The sequence below is a fragment of the Peromyscus californicus genome, unplaced genomic scaffold (genome assembly GCF_007827085.1).
Source record: "Peromyscus californicus insignis strain IS unplaced genomic scaffold, ASM782708v3 Scaffold_11__1_contigs__length_118956290, whole genome shotgun sequence".
NCBI classification, from domain to species: domain Eukaryota; kingdom Metazoa; phylum Chordata; class Mammalia; order Rodentia; family Cricetidae; genus Peromyscus; species Peromyscus californicus.
The window spans coordinates 56901558-56921811 of NW_026294402.1; the positions used below are offsets into that span (position 1 = coordinate 56901558).

General features: G+C 45.3%; 1 protein-coding gene and 1 long non-coding RNA gene across 2 annotated transcripts; one reads left to right on the top strand and one right to left on the bottom strand.

The window, feature by feature from the left end:
* Positions 1–614: 614 nt before the first annotated feature.
* On the bottom strand, positions 615–16998 carry Spesp1 (sperm equatorial segment protein 1). Its single transcript, XM_052763263.1, is given in 3 exon segments — positions 615–3244; positions 3246–3637; positions 16864–16998. Coding segments are annotated over 3 exon segments (1257 nt in total). The 5' UTR covers positions 16925–16998; the 3' UTR covers positions 615–2440.
* A 111-nt stretch (positions 16999–17109) lies between these two features.
* LOC128104309 (uncharacterized) lies at positions 17110–18146 on the top strand. Its single transcript, XR_008215951.1, has 2 exons — positions 17110–17416; positions 17675–18146. It is a non-coding gene; the product is annotated as an uncharacterized LOC128104309 (long non-coding RNA).
* The last annotated feature ends 2108 nt before the right edge of the window (positions 18147–20254 follow it).

The window sequence follows — 20254 nt, forward strand, 5'->3', positions numbered from 1 at the left end:
CATACATACACCTACACACATACACATGCACACACACATACATGCACACACACACACACACACCACAGGAAAAAAAGAGGAATGGAGGGAACAAAGCCGCTGTGGGGGAGAAGGAAACCAAAGCACAGCTTCCTGCTGATGAAGTGCTTCTAGATTAAGTCACCAGTTCACAAGGAGAAAAATACAGTGAACTGTACAGGGAGGCGGCTCCGCAGTGAGGAACACCTGCTGCTCTTCCAGAGGACACAAGTCTCAGAACACACATCCGGTGGTTCACAGCTCTGTGTGACTTCAGCTCTAAGGGATCTGACAACCTCTTCCGGCCACTGGTGGCACACACACACACACACACACACACACACATGCACACGCACGCACGCACACATGCACACATGCACATAAATAAACGTAAGTGAATTAAGAAGACACAGAGGACAGGAAAACAGCTTGGCAACAGTGCAGCCACAGCACCAAATCCACACTAGGGGAAAATGGCACTGACGGCCATTTTTCCAATAAACAAATTTCAAGTTTAAAAAAGTGGAAAGGGTCTTTCAATTAAAAGAGAACTCTGAGTCCAGTCAGGCAATAGCAATGTGTGAACTTTATTTGATCTTGATTCATAGAAAGAAACTCCAAATTTCCCATTGTCTAATCACTTTTCAAATTTAAACATTGACTAAATACCATTAACGCCACAGGATGATATCGTTATTGATAAAATTCTTGGGGATCCAGTTGAGCATCCAGGAAGTTGGGGGAGCGGGGAGGTCTCCACACTCCTGTCCGTTAGAACATGACTGTTCACCCTGGATGATGGCTGTATACTATTCTCGTGTTACTGCTCATCTTTGCAGGCGCTTAAGGCTTTTCATAACAGGTTATTTTTTAAAATTATCAGAGTGAACAGTGGTTTGGTGAAACCACACCCATGGAATCACTTTACGGCACAGCCCTGTGGGGTAAATTCTTGTTTGATCAATTTAGTAACTCTCAATCATGCCCATGCATTTAGCCACTGGTTCTGTTTCTCCTACTTTGAATCTGCACCTCATGCCATCTAATCCAAGCCAAACATGGCTTGTGCAACAGCTCCTGTCTACTCTGGTCGGCCTCAAAAACAGTGTGGCCAGAGCGTCGTGGTGTTTTTTAAACACGCACGTGCCTGACGCAAACTTGATCACACTGGGTCCTTTGCTTAACATCTGCAGATTGCTCGCACCGACCCCAGGATCAAGCTGCAAGAGCCACCGCACACCAGGAGACCTCAGGCTGGGCTCTGACCATACATGCCCACTCCATCTGGGAATGTTCTCTGGCCTCTCTATACTCCAGGCACTTCCTGAACCTGTTGTCCTCAGCTTCAGCTCAACATTCACACATCTTCTTCCTCTGCCTGGAACGGTCTCTTCCCCCAAGCACATCTCACCTCTCAGACCTGATCTCAGATGCCACTTGCTGAGACTACTCTTCTCAACATTCCAGCTGAGGCTAGACAGCTGCCTCCCATACGAGCTTGTCCCAACTGAAAATTTAAAACAGATGGATTTGCTCAATGTCTAGCTCCCCTGTTAAAATCTCAGAGAGAGGGGAAATAGCTCTTCACTCTATCCCCAAAGCCTAGCATTTTGTTCTATCAGAGAGTCAATAAATGTTGATTGATCTATAAATAACTGGCTTGGTGAATGAGTACTAAGTAAATGAACTTGAATATAATACTGGTCAAGTCACGAAACAAAACTGCACTTTCATTATAATATTACACAGTGTCAGTCATATAATATTATATACTGGTGTCAGTCATATAATATTACACAGTGTCAGTCATATAATATTATACTGGTGTCAGTCATACTTGGCATCAAAAGATTTGTAAATCTTTAATGAGTTTGTATGCAAGCAAAGGGAGGGAATCTCATTACAGATCCAGGTCAGGGTCCCTCAGAATGACCCAAGTACTTGACAACAAAACAGAGTGTGTCTCAGTATATCACCCACTTTCCAAAGAAGCAACACGCATCCAAACAGAAGTGCTTCTGATATCAGCCTTGAGTGTGTGCTCTTCCTAGAGAAAACCCAGATGGTCTGGAAGCGGATTCAAGACTGCAAGCAGTTAGTTAAATGGCTGCACCACACAACGCAAGCAGTCTCTAAACTCATACAGTGAGTGAGCACATGGAGTCAGGAGAACCAAAGTTTAAACATTTCGGAGACTATCCTCTCACAATTGGTTGAATTAATGAGAAAAAAAACTACAAACTCATGAAGCAATTTTTTATTTTAAAATTGTTAGGTTTTTAGTGCATATGAAAATATTTTATGACATGACACATAAGGATGTTAGCACATGGAAGTATAATAGAAAATATTTTAGGCAACTTTTAAAATCACTAATATGCTTATTTTCCAGTGAACAAGCCCTTTGCTTAAATGAGTTTGATCATGGGACATTAAGGATATTTAGGATTTTCATATTATTGCTTAACAGCTTCCTAATGAGGCGTTGCGTCTCTACCTGATCTGCACAAAATAGTTTTTTCAACACACTAGTCACGGCGGTGACCTTTTTTCTCAGCTCTGATGGTACATGCTTAATATTCAAATACTCCGGCAACCTGAACCTGGAATTATACAGCATGTTGATAACTGTTTCCATGTCATCGACTGAATCGCTGGTCCGCTCCTCTGGGAAAACGTGAGATCTGTACATCTCTTCTAACCTGTGCTCGGCGGCTGCAGCCAGGGCCAGGCTCCGTTTCAGGTGCTCCCTGGAGGCCTTGATGTACTCCTTGTACTCGGGGTTGTTGGCATCACCGAGAGGCCCCTGCTGAATCTCTACATTAATATTGGAAATTTTTCTCAAAATGTCCTCGTGTATTGCACTCTCGGAGTGGTGTTCAGAGAGGTCTTCCAAGTTTTCCGTTTCTGGCTGGCCTGAGAGCTGGGGCACATCCTCAGAGTCCGTGGAGACATCCATACTGCTGGTGGTACTCGTTCTTATGGTGATCTGTGTGGTTGGCACCCATGGGCGGATGATCACACTATGATGATGACGTGTGTCCTCTGGCTTATGCTCGTGGTCCAGCTCATGCTCGTGGTCCGGCTCATGCTCGTGGTCCGGCTCATGCTCGTGGTCCGTTTCATGCTCGTGGTCCGGCTCATGCTCGTGGTCCGGCTCATGCTCGTGGTCCAGATCGTGCTCCTCCTCTGACTCATGCTCAGGAGGCCACAATGGCCTGGAATGGGGGCTCCTCGAATTCCGGCTCCGGCTCCGGCTCTTCTTTTTCAATATAAGGTTCCTCCTCGTGTAAAACAACAGAAACGTTATTTGGCCGGATGGACCAGAACGCTGTAGTTTCGGTTTTTTTTCTCCTCTGCATCCCCAGCGTGAAGGCGCTTGTAGGGAAAGTTGTCTTTTCCTCGTTGAAGGGCCTGATCAGAATGTCGTTCTCAGGGGTAACTTCCTCAGGGGTGTGTATCAGCTCATACCGAGAAAACTTCACCTCTGGAACATCCGTAAAACTTGAGGACGTTTCCCCAGAGCCCTGCTCCCTGGTGGGAACACTCATTATCAGGTTCTGTAAAACTTGTACATAGTGATTCAAATTCTGCTCTTCATCAGGCAACACAGTTATGGCTTGAGGGGGAAAACCAAACGCACAGTAAGTAATGTTTATTCCATATTACTCACGACAGAATCTGCTGACCTCAGTTCACTGTCTAGGCTAGCACTTAAGTACAGGGACAAGCAAGGAACTCAGCCTCCCTAACATCAAGGCAGCGCTCACCGAAAACGCACAGGGCTTCGGAAGAGCAGGACACCAGCTGCATGTGGGTGCCTTTTCCTACATCATTTTGTTTTCTCATACAATTTATGACTCAATAGGCAACTTATTAAACCAAAAACCTTGATCATGTCTAACCCTGCAAGGGACTATGATGGGTTCATATTGGACCACCAGGGGAATTATTAAAATTTTTAGGAGCCAGATGTTAGGTAGACACAATTAAAAATTAAATTTTCTGAATGTGCAATTATATTAAGACAAAGATAATAAATATTGAAAACTCACTTCCTACTTACCCTCTTTTGCTATTAGTTGTCTTTTGATTATTTACAACTAATGTATCTGTAAGATGGACATGTGATACAATGACTTTGGTGAACATCAACTACTAAATACAGTAAACCATTAAAGTGTATGTGTGTGTGTGTGTGTGTGTGTGTGTGTGTGTGTGTGTGTGTGTGAGAGAGAGAGAGAGAGAGAGGAGAGAGAGAGAGAGAGAGAAAGAGAGAGACAGAGGTTGACATTGGGTGTTTTCCTCAATTCTCTCTATCTTATTTTTGACACGGGGTCTCTCAATGACTCTGGGGCCCACTGAATGGAGCCTGAGGGACCCTCTTGTCTCTGTCCCCAGGCTCAGGGACTCCAGTAGGCAGCACTACAGTGGTCTGGGAGTCAAACTCAGGTTCCCGGGACTTCACGGCAACCACTTCACCAAATGAGCCACCACCACCACCCCCAGCCCTATCTTTTAAAGTTTTAAGTAATTCTTCTCTTTTATTGATTTTTTCACTAATAAAATGAAAATAATGTATTTGTGTATAGTCACTCTTGCCCTGAGTCTAGGGTTTTCATGTAGGGAAAGACTGAGTGAATTAATGCAGACCAGTTTGGCGAAGCTGACACTCCTATGCTGGTCTCGGTTCTTCCACTTGCCAGTGGCATGATTTTGGGTATTTTCCTCAATATTATTTTTTAAAATAAAAAATACTATGTCTGTTCTTTTATGTCAAATAAAACAAATGCAATAAGATACTGGGAGTAGGAGGCTAGAGAGGTCTCTCAGCAACTTCTTCGCCAGGGAACAGAGTTGGATCCTCAGAATACCACGCCCTCTCCACATACACACAAAAGCTAATAATTCAAATATCTGATTGCTGCTCAAATTTTTTCTGATTCTTTTAATTTTTTTCTGTTCATGTGATGCATTTGGTATTGAAATAATGCTTCCTCTCTGTCACCCTTAAGCTATTGAAAAAAAGCAAACCAGGAGTTTTCTTAGCTTTTTTTTTTTTTTTTTTTTTTTGGTTTTTCGAGACAGGGTTTCTCTGTGTAGCTTTGCGCCTGTCCTGGAACTCACTTGGTAGCCCAGGCTGGCCTCGAACTCACAGAGATCCGCCTGGCTCTGCCTCCCGAGTGCTGGGATTAAAGGCGTGCGCCACCACCGCCCGGCTAACTTTTTTTTTTTTTTTTTTTTTTTTTTTTTTTTATTATGTGTGAGTGTGCCATCCTCCTGGGCCCTGAGCAGCCTTTTAGAGATGATTGTACTGCTGGTACGTTCCTTTACATCCTGACACTTCAGTGATCCATACTAACCTGTTTACTGGTAGAATTATGCAATGTCTATAATTTGCTTCTAAATAAACTAAGGACAAGAATTTAGGAGGAGGGCAAGGAGGTCAGGAGAGAAGGAATATGAGGAGATATATCAATGATGCAAGATTAATCAGAGGGTCTGTTGTAGATGGAGCTTTTGTAACACTATTTCTATTTGAGGGTATGTTTCATTTTTCTATAAAACGTTGTTTCTAAAATTTTTGAGAAATTTTCTGTTCTAGGCAACAGCTAACCATGCCCAAGCTCAAATGTGCAGCCAGCAGAGGTGTGATGGCTTTGCAGAGGCGCTGCCTTGGAGTCAGTCTAGGACGCACTTGATCGTCAGTAAATTAGCTTGTCTCTTCAGACTAGCAAGTGGGATACCCAGGTAGCTATTAAGTAAGTTAGGATGCCAAAGGACAGGAGAAGGAGGTGCTCACTGGATGTGATTTCTAAAAACATCTCAAGTACTCTCTATCCTCCTCTGCGGTTACTCTGGAAACACCAAAAAGCTTGTTTGTGGGTTGCCTAGTAACAGAGGCACCCTACCTCCTACCTTGCTTTTCTTCCTTATAAATGCACCCTTGGGTCTCTGGATCATTCTATTCTTGAATCCATCCCCTCCCCGCATTTCCTACCTCTTGTTTTTGCCCTTCTAACACATCTATGCATTTTGGACTAGCCTTCCAGGTGCCACTAATCAGGGCCATTCTTGCAAAGCAGTTTGAGCCCTGTAAAAATGTTTGTAGGCAAGATAGTAAAAGGATCGCTTCCAATGTCCTTTCAGACAACCCTGGCCACCATGAAATCCTGCTTTTCTCCATTCTATAGGAAGTTCTAAAAGCTGAATAAATTTCTAATTCTTACAAAGAACAGGCTCATCCGATAAAAGCTAGCTAGGCAGGAAGTATAGGCGGGGATTTCCAGGGAGAGAGAGGAAGAGGAGGAGAATCTAAGGACACGCCAAGGAGACCTGGAGGGAGTCGGACATACAGAATGAAAGAAAGGTGAAAAGCTCATGGTAAAACGTAGATGAATAAAACCATGTACATTTAAGTTATTTAAATTTAAGAGCTAGAGGGACAAGCCTAAGCTAAGGCTGAGCCTTCATAATTAATCATAAGTCTCCATGTCATTATTTGTGAGCTGGCGGCCCATATAAAAATCCAACTACATGTACACACACACATACACACACTCACACACACACACACACACACACACACACACACACACACACACGAACCCCCTGCAGTGTAAGATGTCAGCATACTGCTCCAGGGTCTCTGCTAAGCAGCCTGGGAGCCTGGAGTTCTGCTGGAATCTCAGCTCTGAAGATGTCAGCTGAGTTTGAGTTTTGTGCAATTTTTAAAATAGAACAAGAGAATTGATCACATGACAGAGATGATAGCCAAGTGATCCTAACAACTGAAGGAATGGAAATAGCTGAAATTCTGCAGGGTGCCCTGGAAGACAGTCATTAAAAAAAATGGCGAGGCAGAGCCAGGCGGATCTCTGTGAGTTCAAGGCCAGCCTGGTCTCCAAAGCGAGTTCCAGGAAAGGCGCAAAGCTACACAGAGAAACCCTGTCTCGAAAAACCAAAAAAAAAAAAAAAACCAAGAAAAAAAAATGGCAATCACTTCCATTCACTGAGCCATTAGTGTGCGCAGGCACCTGTGTGCGGCATTATGGTAAAGAGGAAAAAGAAGCCAGGCAGTGATGGCACAGGCCTTTAACCCCAGCACTTGGGAGGCAGAGGCAGGCAGATCTCTGAGTTCAAGACCAGCCTTGTCTACAAATCGAGTTCCAGCACAGTCAGGGCTACATAGAGAAACTCTACCTAAAAAAAAAAAAAAAAAAAACATTTAAAAAATGAAAGAAAAGACACTCAGAAAGAATGAGTACTCATGAGCAGCAAGGATGGGATGTAAACACAGCCTGCCCTGCTTCAAGGCTGGCACAATGCTATCAGAAAGACATGCCACAAAGCTGTTGGCAAAGCGGTGAGAGCATGGGATGGCATGATCTTGTGGAAACACAGCCGGATTTCAAAACACATGATCATAGTAAGTAAAATACCATGAAATGTACAAACTCTTCTCTTATTTAGCTGCATCAAAATATTTAAACATACACGTGCAATAAATAAATAAATACTACAAAATTTTGCTCTACTGTCAAAATGGTTCTCTTTTGTATATAAGAGCTATCTATAGATACTGAGGAGAATCTACATACAATGTTTTGTTTCCACAAAGTCTGACTGGAAACTGACAGTCAGTCACTTATGGAAGATGTTCATACCACACAAAGGTAAAAGCAAGTTCATTACCTTAGAGTTTATGCTGAGCAAAATTGGAGCATAGGTCTTTCTAGACAAACCCAATCTCATAAGTAATAGAGTAATAAAACACTTAGAAATTCTAATCACTCAGCCTTCTGTACTAGAGTTAAAATATTTCAAAAACAAAAACAAAAACAAAAAGCCGGGCGGTGGTGGCACACGCCTTTAATTCCAGCACTCGGGAGGCAGAGCCAGGCGTATCTCTGTGAGTTCGAGGCCAGCCTGGGCTACCAAGTGAGTTCCAGGAAAAGGCGCAAAGCTACACAGAGAAACCCTGTCTCGAAAAACAAAAACAAAAACAAAAACAAAATATTCACATACATTAAAGTATCATGCTTATGAAATAGTCTGGGCTGTGCATATGCTGCGCTGGGAATTGAACCTGGAGCCTCATGTATCCTAGGTGAGTGCTCTGCCACTGTACTGCATCCCAGCCTCATACTGTTTACTGATTTGAATGCTAGTTACTCTAGAATGTGAGTTATAGATTCTGGAGCAGTCAGAACACTTGTGACTGTGTCTCTTATATATTTAAAATGCCATGCTTTAACTGGATGTCAACATGTAGAAGACTGCAAATAGAATCGTATCTGTCACCGTGCACAAAACTTAAGTCCAAGTGGATCAAAGACCTCAACATAAATCCAGTTACTCTGAATCTGACAGAAGAGAAAGTAGGAAGTAGTCTTGAATGCATTGACACCAGAGATCACTTCCTAAATATAACATCAGTAGCACAGACACTGAGAGAAACAATTAATAAATGGGACCTCCCGAAACTGAAGCTTTTGCAGGGCAAAGGACACAGTCAACAAGACAAAACGACAGCCTACAGAATGGGAAAAGATCTTCAACTCCACATCTGACAGAGGGCTGATATTCAGAATATATATAAAGAACTCAAGAAATTAGACATCAAAATAACCAACAGTCCAATTAAAAAATGGGCTATAGAGCTAAACAGAATTCTCAACAGAAAAAGCTCAAATGGCTGAAAGACATTTAAGGAATTTCTCAACATCCTTAATCATCAGAGAAATAAATCAAAACGACTCTGAGATACCACCTTACACCTGTCAGAATGGCTAAGATCAAAAACACTGAAGATAGCTTATGCTGGAGAGGATGTAGAGCAAGGGGAACATTCCTACATTGTTGGTGGGAATGCAAACTTGCATAACCACTTTGGAAATCAATGTGGCGCTTTCTTAGAAAATTGGAAATCAATCTCCCTCAAGATCCAGCTATTCCACTCTTGGGCATATACCCAGTGAATGCTCAAACATACCACAAGGACACCTGCTCAACTATGTTCATAGCAGCATTATTTGTAATAGCCAGAACCTGGAAACAACCTAGATGCCCTTCAACTGAAGAATGGATAAATAAAATGTGGTACATATACACAATGGAGTACTACTCAGCAGAGAAAAACAACGACATCATGAGGTTTGCAGGCAAATGGATGGAACTAGAAAAAATAATCCTGAGTGAGATAACCCAGACTCAGAAAGACAAACATGGTATGTACTCACTCATAAGTGGATATTAGATGTAAAGCAAAGGCTAACCAGACTGCAACTCACAACTCCAGGGAGGCTACCTAGTAAAGAGGACCCTGAGAAAGACACAGGGATCGCCCAACAACAGAGAAATGGATGAGATCAACATGAGCAAACTGGGGGTGAGGGGGGGGTAATGGAGAGCAAGGGTGGAGGAAAGAGAGCTTAGGGGAGCGGGAGGTACCAGCTGATCAGGAGCAGAGTGGGAGAACAGGGAGGGACATACCATGAAAAGAAAGAAAAGCCTATAAGCAAGGCACCAAATGGCTTCTGAAGGAAAAAGAATGTCACTGGAAAACAGCACTTGCTGAGTACCTATTAAACTAAAAAGTCACTTTAAGAAAATCCTGAAAACCAAGAGGGCCGTGGTGGCACACGACTTTAATCCCAGTACTCAGGAGGTAGAGGCAGGCCAATCTCAGTGAGTTCGAGGCCAGCCTGGTCTACAAAGAGAAACCCTGTCTCAAAAAATCAAAGAGAGAGAGAGAGAGAGAGAGAGAGGAGAGAGAGAGAGAGAGAGAGAGAGAGAGAGAGAGAATCCTAAAAACCGTGAGTTCATTTATGTCCTAAGTTTCTTGTAGTTTTCTAAATCAATACTCAAATAAATATACCTACGTAATTTAGATGGCTGTCTGGTTCTACCAGGATCATTTAGAAATCTCTCTCCTTTCCTAAGACCTTTCCACAGCCTGGGAAATAACACCCTCCAGAGCATTGTAAATGGGGTGCTGATATATCTGGATACAGTGAAAAGCTGACACAGACCATCCCATAATTCCCTTGGTGCCCTCCTCAGGTGTTGAGACAGACCACCCTATAGTTCTCTTGATGCCCTACTCAGATGTTGAAATAATTCTCTTGGTGCCCTACTAGGGTGATCTGTTTTCAAAATAGTTTTGTTATGTGTCTGTGTGGGTATGTGACCATGTGCAGTGCTGGCAGAGGCCAGAAGAGGGCACCAGATCCCCTGGAGCTGGAGTTCCAGGAGGTTGTGAACGGCTGTCATGAGTGCTGGGGAACCAATTCCAGTCCTCTGAAAGAACAAGATGCTCTCCTAACCTCTGAGCCGCCTCTCCAGCCCCTACTTAGCTGTTCTTGTTTACTAGCAAAGTACATTGTCTCTTCCAAAAGCCTCTAATAAAACAAGATATCGGGGTTTCTGCTTCTATGGAGATCATGAGTACTATTTCCCTCTTGTTTCTATTAGGCATAGAGTAAAACCCTGTCCAGTTGTATCTAAAACATACCTGAGAAGAAATGAAATCGTGGGGAGAAGAAAGCTGACCAACTAAGAACTTCAGGAGAGAAAAATGGTGGTCTCTGGGTGACACATGACCCACAAAGGGAGAAGAAGAATCTGGAAACCCAGAAACACAAATATGTAGATCTTTTTAAGAGTGAGGTGCCTAGCAATAGCTTAGCTGTTAAAAGCACTTGCTGCTCTCTGAAAGACCCAGGTTCTGTTCACAGCACCCACATGGCAACTCACAACCTCACTCCAGATCCCGGGGATCTGATGGCCTCTTCTGGCATCCTTAGGGTGTACATAATTGCAGGCAAACACTCTTATACATAAAATTAAAAAATAATCCTTTAAATAGGAGTAATGGGGCTATGGAGGTAGGTCAGTTGATATGTTTGCCTAGTATGCATGAAGCCCTGGGCTTCATCCCCAGCACTGCATAAAAACAAGGCATGTTGCCGGGTGGTGGTGGCACCCTTCTTTAATTCCAGCACTGGGGAGGCAGAGGCAGGTGGATCTCTATGACTTTGAGAACAGCCTGGTCTACAGAGTGAATTCCAGGACAACCAAGGTTACATACAGAAACCCTGTCTCAAAAACCAAACAAACAAACACAAGAACCAGAGTGTTCTAGTGAATGCCTGCACTCCCAGCACTTGGAGGCCGAGGCAAGAGGATCAGAAGTCAAGGTCATTCTTGGCTCCATATTGCATGTGAGGCCAGAATGGGCTAAATGAGACCCTATCTCAACAACAGCAACAACAAAAGCAGCAATAAACAAGCTTGAAACAAATGAAAAATAGTAGAGTCTCATAACAGAAGCTATAAAAAAGACCCACAATGAAGTCTTAGAATTTACAAATATGAAAAACACAATAACAGAAATGAAAACATCTCAAAGGCAAGACTCAACAGCCAAATGGAGAGGATGGGGGAGATCTGGTGAGCAGTGAGTCAGGCTGATGGTGTGATCTGGACAATAAGGAAAAAGTAGAAAAAATGACCAGAGCCTCATGTTGCTCTTGTAGAAGAGCAGATTAGGTTCCCAGAATCCACGTGGTGGTTCACACCCATCCACAACTCCAGTTCCAGAAGATCTAACACCATCTTCTGACCTCCATAGGTACTAGGCATTCACACGGTAATACACACATACATGCAAGCAAAAGACTCAAATGTACACAACAAAATAAATAAGTTAAAATTTAATGTTAATAAATATAAAGAGTGATCAAGGAAAGACACTTGACTCCACCTCCACTTCACACACACACACACACACACACACACACACACACACACACACACACACACTGACAAGTATACACAACACACACGTACATAGAGCAAGAGGAAAAACAACTTACATTTGGGGGGAAATTGAATGACAAGTTTAATTCTAATCTGAAGTCATGAGGTTGGAAGGAAATATTATGAGTGCCAGCAAAAGTGGAGGAATAATTAACCCAGAATTCCACATCCCAGGGAAAGATCTCTTGGGGATGAAAGGACAACCAAGGAAAAAACAGGAGAAGTGATCAGAAAACCTACCCTAAAGGAAAATGACTAAATGTAGTTCCCTAGGACTGGCAAGATGGCTCAGCTGGTCAAGGTGCCTGAGTTCGAAGCCCACAGTCATCCAGGGAATGGTAGAAGGAGAGAACCGACTCCAGAAAGTTGTCTCTGGCCTCCCACATGGCTGTGGTATGCAGGCCAATAACACACATACTAAACATAAAAATAAAACAGAATGGAAATGATAAAAGAAGGAATCTGGAACACCAGAAAAAAAAAAGCGATAGAGAGGTTAAGAGAAAGAGGAACAGAGCAGGTACACGCAAGCAACTGTCTCTTTGTCTTCCAAACTGCCCGACAGATGAAGCAGGGTCACCATGGTCTCTGACATGGCTGCTGGTACACGAAAAGGAAATACCTAAGGCAAGTGTGCTCTGAATATGTACAGGGATAGGAAAGGCGGAAAGGTTTGGTCCTGGTTGATTTTTGTCGACTTGACACACCTAGAGTCGTCTGGGAAGAGGAGCTGTAATTGCAGAAATGCCCGCTTAGATTTGCCAGTGGGACACTTCCTTGATTGATGGCTGATGTGAAAGGGGCCGGCTACTGTGGGTGGTACCATCTTTGGGCTGGGAGTCCTGGGTGCTATTAGAAAGCAGGCTGGTCCAGGTGGCAGTGGTGCATGCCTTTAATCCCAGCACTCAGGAGGCAGAGCCAGGTGGATCTCTGTGAGTTCGAGGCCAGCCTGGTCTACAGAGCGAGTTTCAGGACAGGCTCCAAAGCTACAAAGAGAAACCCTGTCTCAAAAAAGAAGAAGAAGAAAAGAAAGAAAGAAAGAAAGAAAGAAAGGAAGGAAGGAAGGAAGGAAGGAAGGAAGGAAGGAAGGAAGGAAGAAAAGAAGAGAAGAGAAAGCAGGCTGAACAAGCCAGTAAGCAGCACTGCTCTATGACCTCTTCTTCAGTTCCTGCCTCGAGTTCCTGCCCCGACTTCCCTTCATGCTGGGCTGTGAGCTGTAAGATGAAATAAACCCTTTCCTCCCTAAATTGCATTTGGTCATAGTGTTTATCACAACAATAGAAAGCAAACTAGGGGTCTGGAAAGATGGTTCAGGCATTAAGAACATTGGCTGTTCTTCCAGAGGACCCAGGTTCAATTTCCAATACCCATATGGCAGCTAACACCTGTCTGTAACTCTAGTTCCTGGGGATCCAACACCCTCACACAGACATACATGCAGGCAAACACCAGTCAATGCTCATTAAAAAAAAAAAAGTAGGACATGTTTCTACTGATAAGATAAACACACACACACACACACACACACACACACACACAATGAACTCATCATACATCTTCACTGTGTCCTGCCAGCCTTGACATAGACACTGTTAATGACACCCAAAACCTAACCAGAAGTTTTATATACTAGTGACTAAAAGATCCTTACAACCACAAGCACAAAAGACCAGGTTAGCCTTATCGTATAAAGAACTTGTGTACACGGGGCTAAAACCCAAGCATCCATCACTCTTTAGTGAGCCAGACCGACCCCAAGACCATAACCTCAGAGAACAAGTTGCTTGTATTTTCCATACATGTCATGCAGTGGACTCACAGAAAACAGACTTCCTGAGTTCTACGGGGTTAAGTGCTATATGAACTTATGCCTATAAAGAACAAAATGAGCTGCTGTAGTATTTCCAGCCTAACCAGGTTGCTGGACCTCATGACTGGAATATACTCAGAGTGACTGCCAAAGGGACCACTTCGTCACTCATCCAGCAGCTTTCCTCTAACGTTTTACTATTAATTTTAAAATGTAGCTTTTGCTGATGGATAAACAAGTACTTATATTCATATTAATCAGCATTCTAGCTTTTAAAAAATCTCATTTAATATCTTTGTGTGCTTCATAATTTTTTATGTCCTTCGGCTCAAGTCATCCAACCCAGAAGACGGGCTGGCTCCGAGTGACTTGTCCTGCCCATAGGACATTGGTAATCAATTGCAAAGCAATTCTTGGAATCCAGTTGCCATGGTTTAAAGAAATGTGGGGGCTGGGCACAAAGCTCAGCTGGTAGAGTGCTTGTCTAGCATGCATGAAGGCGGAGGTTGGGATCCCAGTGCTACATGAACACGGTGTGGAGGCACACACCTGTAATAACCAGCAATGGGGAAGTAAAGTCAGAAATATCAGAAGTTCAAGGTCATTGTTGGCTATGTAGTGAGTTCAAGGTCAGCCAGGGCTTCATGAGACCCTGTCTCAAAAGATAAAATGGACAGGAGGAAGGGGAGACAGAAAGGATGTGTGTGTGTGTGTGTGTGTGTGTGTGTGTGTGTGTGTGTGGGTGTGTGTGTGAAAGAGAGAGGGGGGAGAGGGAGGGAGAGAGGGAGGGAGGGAGGGAGAGGGAGGGAGAGAGGGAGGGAGGGAGGGAGAGGGAGGTAGAGAGGGAGGGAGGGAGGGGGAGAGAGAGAGAGAGAGAGAGAGAGAGAGAGAGAGAGAGAGAGAGAGAGATTGAAAATGAGATTTCACCAAGAACAACAACCTGGAAAAACTAGGCCATCTTGGCTCTTCATATCTCAGCTGAGTTCGTACATGGCTTGGGGTGGGAAGATGAAGGAGGACATCTCAGCTGGTCTAGCAACCCCTGAATAACGAGCAGCAAGCAGGGGCAAGCCTCATCAAATGCATTTCAAGCTAGGGAGATAGCCTGGCAGGTAAAAGCACTTGCCCTGCAAGCCTGACCTGAGCTGTTCCCCCAAACCCGCATGGGGCAAGGAGAGAACGGACTCCTGCAAGTTGTCCTCTGACCCCGGCACACACACTGTGGTGCATGTAGGTCCATGCCCATGTGTGCATGCGCGCGCGCACACGCGCGCGCGCACAGAAACACACACACACACACACACACACACACAAATACAAATGTAATAATAAAAAGAAGAGACAGACAGGATGTTTCTATCATGGTGTGTTGATAGAGACAGGCCACTCTCAGGACAGTCCCCACTTATGTGTCATGCTCCCCATTAATAAACAATGTCAGAACACTCCACCTGCAGGTCTAAGAGATCCTCCCAAGTGTCACAGCTTTGGACACTGAAACAGCCTGAAGTGAACTTGCAGCATTGTAACCAAGTGACTAGAAGGTTGAGAAGGTCCTTAAGCTAAACCTGTTTTCTTTTCATGGATTGAGGTGAGCATCACTGGCTGCTAACTTAATCCTCCCTCACCAGGGGTCGTTCCTGAAGACAAAGGCCTTCCTAAGAACAGGGATAGAGAAGAAGACTCACATACTCTGAGTGTGTGTGTGTGTGTGTGTGTGTGTGTGTGTGTGTGTGTGTGTGTGTACTTGAATGCAGGCCCATGCTCTAATGCCCCTGTGGAGGTTAAAGGACAACTTTCCAGAGTTGTAATTGCTTCTTTCTTCCACTGTGGGGTCTGGGGACTGAACTCGATCATCCGGCTCGTGTTCACTCATTGAGGCATCTCACTGGCCCAATTGTAATTTTTGAGACAAGCTACTATGATCAGTCATGAGCTGGACCTCCCTCAGTCTCAAAAGGGAGTTCAAGGGGCCTGGGGAGATGGCTCAGTAGGTTAAGTGTTTGTGAAGATCTGGGTTCCATCCCCAGAACCCATGTGGAAAAAAAAACCCACCACAGTGATACACGCTGGTAATTCCAGCACTGGGAAAATTAAGCCAGTTAGATCTCTAGGGCTTGCTGGCCAGCCAGCCTAGGCTATTTGGCAAGTTTCAGGTCAGTGAGAGACCCTATCTCAAAAAAAAAAAAAAAAAAAGTGGCAAGCACCTGAGGGACAGAACGAGGGTTATCTTCTGACCTCCACACGCATGTGCACAAACACACAGAACAGTTAGATGTGCGGTAACCAAGACAATGACAGCTGTATCTGGGCAGCTGTGTCCCTTAACAGTCAGAATGCCCCTCTGCGGATGCCCCTCTGTGGTTAAACTGCCTCCAAGCTGCAGCAAGCCTGTGCCCACTGTATCAAAGACTAAAGAGCCAGGGCATTTCCCCCAAATGTGTGCAGTTAAGGAAGGGCCTTCAACTGCCTCCTCTTTATGGGCTTTTCTAGAGGAACACGGGAAGAAATATTCTAAAAGAGAGATCCCATTTACCATGATTGGAGAGGAAACCTTACCCTAGGAATATGCCATCTACCTCATAAATATTCATAAAAACGTATTTTAAATCCACAATACAGAACTCACTCACTGTGCTGCTAGGCCCTTTTGGAGATGCTCACTCCAGTCTCGCTCTGGGGTGCTTTGCTTAATGTACTTCTACTTCCTGTTGCCATCTTTTGGCTGAACTCTTTCCTTCCAGAGACCCAGGAGACACACCCCTCTCCTCAACACACCTTCCCTTCAAATTTTACTTCAGGGGCCGGCCAGTCTTTTACTGTCAAGGGCCAGAGGGTAAACATTTCAGACCTTGCAAGCCAGAGCTGTGCAGCAAGCCCTGAGCTGCTGTTCTAACGCAGGAAAGCAGCCATGGCCAGCACATAGGATGACTGTGGTTGCATTCCAACAAACGTGAGGTGTGTGAGCCCAGGCTGCACTCCGTCATCGGATCTGTGTCCTGGACAGTGAACAGTGCCCCCTAAGGGAAGTCCCCAGCCTAAGGACGGATCACACCTGGCCCAGCCTATGAGCTGAGCATCCTGGGAACCAGGGGCCGAGCAGGATGGGGACTAGTGTGGCACACCTCACACCCAGGCCAGCGTCTGGGATACCGGGCGGGAATTTTGCAGGGAGAGGGAGCACCTGGATCTCTACCCGGCCCATCACTCACTCGGATACGCCAGCAGGGACGAAGGCCACAGCCACAGCACAACTAGGGCCACCGGCTTCATGGGCGTCGTTCACAGCACTCCGCCATCCGACGGGAACGGCCTGGGGCCACCAGGCCGGGGTACCTCAGGGCCCAAAGCGGGGCGGGGGGGCGGGGGGGGATGTCAGCGGCCTACCATCCCACATCAGGGCCCGGGCGCCCCGCAACGGTTGCCCTAGTGAATGGGTGGGGGCGGGGCAGCCGCGTGCGAGTTGCGCGCGCGCGCGCGTGCGTGCGTGCTGGGACTCGGCAGAGACAAGGAGTGGCTCAATGGCGATCCGCTGCTGCAGGCCTCCGGGTAGAGGCTGGAGAAGCTCGGCAAGTGGCTTGCTGTGTCACTCCCCGGTTGAAAACACAGCTGTTGCCCAGAAGTGGGTGTCTAATGGAAGAGATGACCTGGAGACTACACAGAGTCAAACGGTGATGGGAATCACTGTAGAAGCCTCAGTTTGCCCCAAGGGAGATGGGAGTGAGGGGCCGATTGCAGGAAGGCTTAGAGCGCACCAAGAGCTAGGTGGGTCAGACTAGTTGCGTGACTGGTTGCCGGGACGGGGTGGTGGGGGATGGATGGGAGGATGAGGCGGGGGAGGGCGGGGAGGGGCATTGCAGACACCTTAAGGGGTTTTGTTTGTCGTTGTGATTACAGCCTTTCTCTCTCTCTCTCTCTCTCTCTCTCTCTCTCTCTCTCTCTCTCTCTCTCTCTCTCTCTCTCTCTCTCTCTATCTCTCTCTCTCTCTCTCTCTCTTCCTTTCTTCCTGGTTTTTTGAGACAGGGCCTCTGCGTGACAACCCCGGCTGTCCTGGAACTCACTTTGTAGATCAGCCTGGCCTCGAACTCAAAGAGATCCTCCAGCCCTCTACCTCCTGAGCTGGGAGCGTTGGAATTAAAGGCGCTTACATCCCGTTTCTTTGACAATAAACGAGTTGATGGAGAAAGATGTAATTACAGATAGTGTAAGAGAGTTAGTCAAGGTCTTCTCTGTCCCAGATCAATCTGGAACTATACTGCACCCAAGGATGACCTTGAACTAATGATACTTCTGCCTCCACCTCCCAAGCCCTGAGATTAACAGGCGCCACCATGTATGGTTTCTGATAGGCTGGGGATTGAACACAGGGCTTTGTTCAAGTTAGGCAGGTACTCTGCTGACTGAGCTACTCCCCAATCTCAATAAGAGAACTTCTTGGAGTAATAGTCATGTGGCTACTCAATTCTACATGTGAATTAAACTCTGTAGAACTGTCCTTTTTTTCTGTGTGATTATTCTTGAGAATTCACATGTGGTCATATCTCTGGCTCAGAAACAGGGAACTTAGATTTTAGTCTGAGACAGTGGGGAGATGTTGCAAGGTTCTGAGCTAGGGAAAGCTGTGATTAGATGCACGCTGGAGAAAGCTTAGTGTCCTTGCAGAGACCAGAAGATGTTGAAGAAAACCAGAGTAGAGGCAAGACTCTAGTTAGGAGATTTTGGGATAGTGTTGGGGACCTGAACTTCTGGTTGCAGAAGATACAAAACTTATGGCTGTATCTGAGAGATGTTTAGAGTCAAAATTAGTAAGATCATGCTGAGAGAGGATCAAGAGTTGAAGGCCAACTTAGGCTACATGAGACCCCATCTCAAAACAAAGATTAGGGGTTGTTTAAATGTGGAGAAAGAGTATGAGATGGTGCCCAGATTTCTGGTAAATTGCATGGGTATTTGATGTACGTTTACTGAAATGGGGAATGTAGATACCTATGGAGGAGAATAAAGAATTTTGTGCTCAATACTATTATGGCAGAGTGGGCTTAGGACCTGCAACCAGACTTGGTCTATCCAGAGAGGAGTTGGATGTGGACCAGGGAGAAAGCGGAAGTGGAGGTTGCCTGATGGAAGGCTGGAGTATCTGGAAGCAGGGCTGTCTGAGATCGATCGAGAAGAGTCTGCAGATGGAGCAGACCATTGGTCCGAGGGTGGAAATAGGCAGGCTAGAGAGAGTACAATGGAGAGTGCAAAGGAATCCAGAAAGGAGCTGCAGCACAAATCCTGACCGGTTTAATAAAAACCTGAAGCCAGATATCGGGGTCAGTGCTGAAAGATCAGTAAAGCAGAGCAGCCAGCCACCAGTTCTTACCTCTACGAAATCCTCAGCCCAAAGGGGCTGAGCTCCTGTCTCCTCCCGCCTTATATTCCTCTCGCTGCCCAGCCGTATCCCTTCCTGTCTCCACCTCCCTAGGGCTGGGATCAAAGGTGTGTGCCACCACTGCCTGGCCTCCATGGCTAACTAGTGGCTTAGCGCCGATCTTCAGGCAAACTTATTTGTTAGATCACAAACAAAATGTCGGCACAGGAGCTGTGGTGGTGAGGAAACCCAGCAGAGGCCTTCACGGAGGAGTCTCAGCCTAGTAGATGCTTCTGAAAAGACAAATGAGAGGTGTAATTGGTATGTATTTATTTTTATTCTCTGCCCTTTGGGAGCCCACCACCCAGCTTCCAAATAAATACACACTCTTATTCCTACTTAGGAATGCCTAGCCTTAGCTTGGCTTGTTTCTAGCCAGCTTTTCTTAAATTATCCCGTCTACCTTTTGCCTCTGGGCTTTTACCTTTCTCTATCTCTGTATATCTTTTTTTACTTCTCACTCCATGGCTGGCTGTGTTGCTGAGTGGTTGGCCCCTGGAATCCTCTTCTCCTCCTTTTCATTTTCCCCCTCTCTCTTCCCAGATTTCTCCTCCTATTTATTCTTTCTTCCTGCCAGCCCTGCCTATTTCTCTCTCCTGCCTAGCTATTGGCCGTTCAGCTCTTTATTAGATCATCAGGTGTTTTAGACAGGCAAAGTAACACAGCTTCACAGAGTTAAACAAATGCAACATAAAAGAATGCAACACATCATTAAACAAATGTTCCACAGCCTAAACAACTGAAACACATCTTCAACTAATATTCCACAACAGAGAGAGAGGGAGACAGACAGACAAAGAGAGAGGGAGAGGGAGAGAGAGACAGAGACAGAGACAGACTGACTTGGGGCTAGCTTTAGCTCCAAGGCCCTTGACAGGCACAGTTTCAGTGAAGTGGTCTGGGGAGAAGCCAGACCATGGTGAGTCAAGGGATGAGTAAGAGGTGACTGAGTCGTGACAGCTTTCACGGTGCTGTTTCAAGCCTGGTTCGTGAGTCTTCGAGGCACTCCAGCAGTGCTCAACCCAAATATAGCAGCATGCTGGAACCAAACAGTTGGGACTGTTTGGAAAGCAACTTGGAATATGTAACAAACGCAGTGACATAATATACACACTGCGATATAAATTCTGTAACAAATTTAGGGGGAGAATTTAGGTCCCAAGATAACCATAGCTTGCAATACAGAGACA